This window comes from Scylla paramamosain, unplaced genomic scaffold (assembly GCF_035594125.1).
Source record: "Scylla paramamosain isolate STU-SP2022 unplaced genomic scaffold, ASM3559412v1 Contig5, whole genome shotgun sequence".
Classification (NCBI taxonomy): Eukaryota; Metazoa; Arthropoda; class Malacostraca; order Decapoda; family Portunidae; genus Scylla; species Scylla paramamosain.
In genome coordinates, this window is record NW_026973670.1 from 947,501 (window position 1) to 952,500 (window position 5,000).

Sequence of the window (5,000 nt, forward strand, 5' to 3'; positions counted from 1 at the left end):
CTCCGCGGTGTGTACAAGTGGCTTTGCCTTGCTCTCTGAGTTTTCTCTGAGTTTTGTGGTTTATATTTCTTGCCTGTGTGCTGAAATACCCTGAAAATGGTGATGAGCGCGTTTGGTTCATGCGAGGAGAGTGTGGCGAACAGGCAAAGGGCTGTGGCATGCGAGAGATGCATGGCCTGGTTCCATGTAGCCTGTGTGGGCATGAAGGAGGCCAACATGAAGGCGCTGGGGTTCGAGCTTCTGGTGTTCCTCTGCAGGGAATGCCTGAGCAAGAGCCTCAATGAATGGAGGAACCAGGATGAAGAAAAAGAAAAAGAAGAGAGAGTGGAGCAGAGCACCCAGACAGAAAACCTGATGAAAGAGGCAGAAGCACAGACGACGAAGACTGAAGAGAGAAAAGACCAGCAAGAAGTGGTGGAAGTGGCCAGAACAGACAGACGCCCAAGGAAGAAGAGAATGGTAGTCAAGAAAGCCCCAGTACGTGTCATTGGAGACAGCATGGTAAGGAAGACTCCTGACTTTGTGAGAAGGGAAATTGAGTGCACCAGCATGGGAGGTGCTAAGATCCAAGACATCAAGAGGAAAGTCAAGGAAGAAGTGCAAGAAATGGAAGAGAGAAGCCTGCTAGTTGTCCAAGGAGGAGGCAACAACTTAGTAGAGGCAGGTGCTGAAGACACAGTAAAGGAAGTGATAGAAGCAGTGAGGGCAGCAGAAGAAAAGAAGATGTGTGTGGCTGTGGTGGGGGTCCTGCGGCGCCCACGGGAAGGAGTGCAGTATGAGAAGGTTAGAAGAGAAACGAACCGCAAGATATGCATGGAACTCATGAAGATCAAGATGGAATGGATGGCAGAGAAGAAGGGCAACGTGAGCTTCCTGGACATGGATGGGATCCTTGACCAGGACAAATTCTTCGGGAGAGACGGGGGTCCACCTCAACCACAACGGGAATGAGAGGCTAGGACGTCGACTGGCTGAGTGGATGAGGGCGAGGCAGGTGTGTTGTGTGGACGACGCATGACGAGGAGGACTCACTGATGTCAGCAAACATGAAAGAAAAGAGACTAACCAGGCAAGTAAATGTGTGAAGATTGGCTGTATGAATGTGAGAGGATGGGGTGTGGGCAAGTTTGAGGATGTATGCAAGGAAGCTCAGGGAGTGGAGGTTCGACTTAGTCGGGCTCACTGAGACTCACCTGAGAGATGATGTACGAATGGAGGGATGCGAGTATGTTATGATTGGAAAGGGGCGTAAGGCACAGGAAACACTGGGAGGAGGGGTAGCCCTACTCTACAAGAAAGAAAGAGGACTGAAAGTAGAGGAGATTGATGTGGGGGAGTGTACAAGTAGTGAGGATGTGCTTGCAGTAAGAGTGGAATGCATGGGATGGTCGTGGCAGACCAGAGAAGGTGGTACTGGTGGTAGCGTACATGACTGTCATGGGTGAAAGAGCAGAGAGGGAAAATAGGAGGAAGTATGACATACTTAAGAAAGTTGTGAGAGAGCATGGAGAGGAGGAGAGTGCTAGTTATGGGTGACATGAATGCACATGTGGGAATACTGGGGGAACAGGTGAACAGGAATGGTGAAATGCTTGGAGAGTTTGTTGATGAACTGGAGCTGGAAAATCTGAACGTTACTTTGGCAGAGGGGCGTGTGACTTGGAGTGCAAGAGAACAGGAATCGGCAATTGACTACATGTTGGTGAATGGAAGAATGCGTGAAATTGTGTCGCACATGTGGATAGATGAGGATGGTTTGGTTGATACTGTGTCCGATCACAACATGCTGGTGGTGGTGGAGTGCTTGATGCAGGGTGGGAATGAAGTGAAAGTGGCAAGTAAGAGAAAGAAGTGGAGACTGAGAGATGTAGGCTGGGAGAACTTTCAGGTTGATCTGAGTGAGAGAAGCTGGGACGACGAAAGTGTGCATGACGTGGAGCGTCTGAATGAGAAACTGGTTGAGGACTGTGAGGGGTGCTGCTGAGAACCAGATAGGGTTTGTGAGAGTAGGTAAGAAGAAAGAATGTATGTAAACCATGGTGGAATGATGAAATCAGAGCGGCTAAGAAGGAGCGAAAGAGAATGAGTAGACAGTGTAGATGGCTGAGGAAAAAAGAGGCATGAAAGCGATGAGGCAGAGAATGAGTATCTGAACGCCATGGGCAGCGTATGTGAAGCAGCAGCGGTTGACGAGACGAATGATAATGAATGCTAAAGTGAAGAGTGAAAGGAGCGTGATTCAATCTTTAAGGGAGAAAGGTATGGAAGGTGGCCGTGAATGGTACAAGTTCATGAGAGGTGAGAATATGTCAGGCAGTGTTGGTGTGGAGAGTCTAAAAGTGTATGGTGTAGTTATAACAGAGAAGGATGGAATCAGGGAGGCAATCAAAGGGTTCTGGGAAGAAGTAGGTGGGGTAGGTGAGATGTTTAGTGTGAGAGAAGGAATGTGTAACACAGGAAAGGAAGAATGCAGATGAACTGGATGAAAGAATCAGTAGGGATGAAGTGGAGAGGTGTGTGAGAAGGCAGAAGAATGGCAAGGCAGCAGGTCCAGATGATATACCCTATGAGTTCTACAAGAATGGTGGGGAGGTAGTGATAGACAGAATGACTGAGTTATTCAACCGAGTGTGGGATGAAGAGAGAGTGCCAAGAAAGTGGAATGAGAGCCGAGTGTGTCTGTTGCATAAGGGAGGATTTAAGAGTAAGAATGAGCTGAAGAACTACAGGCCAATTGCATTAGTGAATACAGTAGGTAAAGTTTTCAGTGCAGTGTTGAATGAGAGACTGTGTAAATGGATTGAGAGAGCTGGAGTGCTGGGTGAAGAACAGAATGGTTTTCGTAGGGACAGGAGAGCCGAGGACAATATGTTTGTGGTGAATGAAATGATTGAGAAGAAAAAGAAGGATGGGGGTAAAACTGTGCCTAGGCTTTTTGGATATAGAGAAAGCTTATGATAGAGTGAGCAGAGAAATGCTAGGTAGAGTCTTAGAAAAGATTGGATTGAGTGCAAAGATAGTTAACATAGTGCAAAGTATGTATTGTGGACACAAGAGCTAGATACAGGCTAGGAGACATAGAAACAGACTGGTGTGAAGAGTGAGAGAGGAGTTAGGCAGGGCTGTATATTGTCACCAACCCTTTTTAGCCTGTATACAGAGGAGCTAGCAGCCAGGATGAGAAGAATGAATGTAGGGGTAAGTGTGGGGAATGATAAAGTATGTGTGCTCCTTTATGCAGATGACGTAGTTGTTATGAGTGAATCGGCAGATGAGCTTCAAAGTTTGTTGGATGTAGTGGATGGCTATGGTAAAGACTTTGGAGTAAGGTTTAGCAGTGAGAAAAGCAAAGTAATGATTGTGAATAGGTCAGAGGATGAAAGTAATGTGGTATGGAGACTTGGAGAGAATGAGTTGAGACAGGTGCAAGAATACAAGTACTTAGGGATGTGGATGAGTCCCAGTGGGTGTGCAAAGGCAAAGAATGAAAAGATAAGTATGGTAAACCAGTGGGCAGGTCGACTGGGAAGCGCGGCAAGGATGAGAGCAAGTAAGTATGATGTGTTGAGAGAAGTGTGGAAGAGTGTGGCTGTGCCATGCATAATGTATGGTATGGATGTGATTGCATGGAATGAAAGTGAAATTGATAAGTTAGAAGTGGGCCAGAATAGAGTAGCAAGGATGGCACTGAGTGCACCGAGGTGCACAGCAGTTGAAGCCTTGAGAGGTGACATGGGATGGAGCACTTTCAGAGAAAGACTGACAAAAGCCACACTTAGGTACAAGATTAGGCTTGAGAGAATGGATGATGCAAGAATAGCAAGGAAGGTGTACCTGTGGAATGAAAGTGGAAGCAAATGGAGGAAGAGATGCATGAGAATGACAGACAGGAATGGATTGCAAGTTGTGTGGGCGATAAGAATGGCTGGTAGGAATCAAAATGAGCGTGAATGGGTGGTAACAAGAGGAGGCAGAGTGGGAGCCGAATGGGATGTGAGAAAATGGAAGAATGAGATAGACAAAGAAGTGAAATGTGTGGGACTGAATGAATGGAAGAATGAGATGGAAAGAAAGAAGACCCTGGAATGGTACAAGGAGAAAGAGGCCCCGAGGTATGAAAGGTGGTATGATGGAAGCCTGGGCGGTGATCTTCTCTTCCGAGCGAGGGCACAGTGTATGGATGTGAATGCAAGGAGTTACAGGTGGTCTGAGTCCCGCAGCAAAGTGTGCCAGATGTGTGACATGGGAGAGGATGAGACGGTGGAACATGTGGTGCTGGAGTGTGTGAAGTATGCCAGAGACAGGAATGAGATGATGCAAGTGATACTGACTGAGTTAGGGCATGATAGGAATGAAAGAGTGGAGAACACAGGAAAGGAATGGATGGTGTTGTTGCTGGGACTGTGTAGAGAGGCGAATGAAAGGATGATTGAGGCGGTGAAAGAGTTTCTGGAGAGAATGTGGCGTGCCAGGTGTATGAACAATTAGGATAGAGGATGCTGTTCGTTTCTCTTTTTTTTCCCCTTCTACAGGAGTTTCCGATCCAAAGGCCTGGCTCAGGAGTGATCCTGTGCCACCTGTACCATCAAGATCAAGATCGAGAGAGAGAGAAAAAAGAGAGGCCATGTTTGAGCTAGTTCACTTATCTGTGGTTCCTCTCCCCGTCTCTCTCTCTAATTAGAGCGAAAATGGAGGCGGAGGAGCTCAAGGATGAAGCCAACGACTATTTGAAAAGTAAGAGAGAGAGAGAGAGAGAGTGTGTGTGTGTGTGTGTGTGTGTGTGTGTGTGTGTGTGTGAAGTTCTAGCTCGCTCTGGCTGCCTGATGACACACACACACACACGCACGCACACACTTACTACTTGATCAGTGTTGCACGGCGCCTTTAAGTGTTTCATTAAACCGCTGAAAAAAAAAAAAATAGTATTTCAATCCATGTATTTGTGTATTTAAATGCACTTGAATGTTGCAGTCTGTTAGTGTGTGATTCTTGTTATCGTT

General features: G+C 46.8%; 1 protein-coding gene across 8 annotated transcripts in view; it reads left to right on the top strand.

Annotated features, from left to right (window-relative positions):
* Positions 1-5,000, top strand: part of LOC135096658 (uncharacterized) — a 15,746-nt gene that overhangs the window by 444 nt on the left and 10,302 nt on the right. For 6 of the 8 annotated variants that reach the window (XM_063998367.1, XM_063998362.1, XM_063998366.1 and 3 more), the window contains exon 1: positions 3,084-4,734. In XM_063998367.1, the coding sequence (XP_063854437.1) occupies positions 3,178-4,488 (1,311 nt within the window). In that variant the 5' untranslated portion in view covers positions 3,084-3,177 and the 3' untranslated portion in view covers positions 4,489-4,734. Of the gene's footprint in view, positions 1,070-3,083; positions 4,735-5,000 lie in introns of those variants that run through there. The other 2 variants (XM_063998369.1, XM_063998370.1) reach the window with 2 other exon arrangements.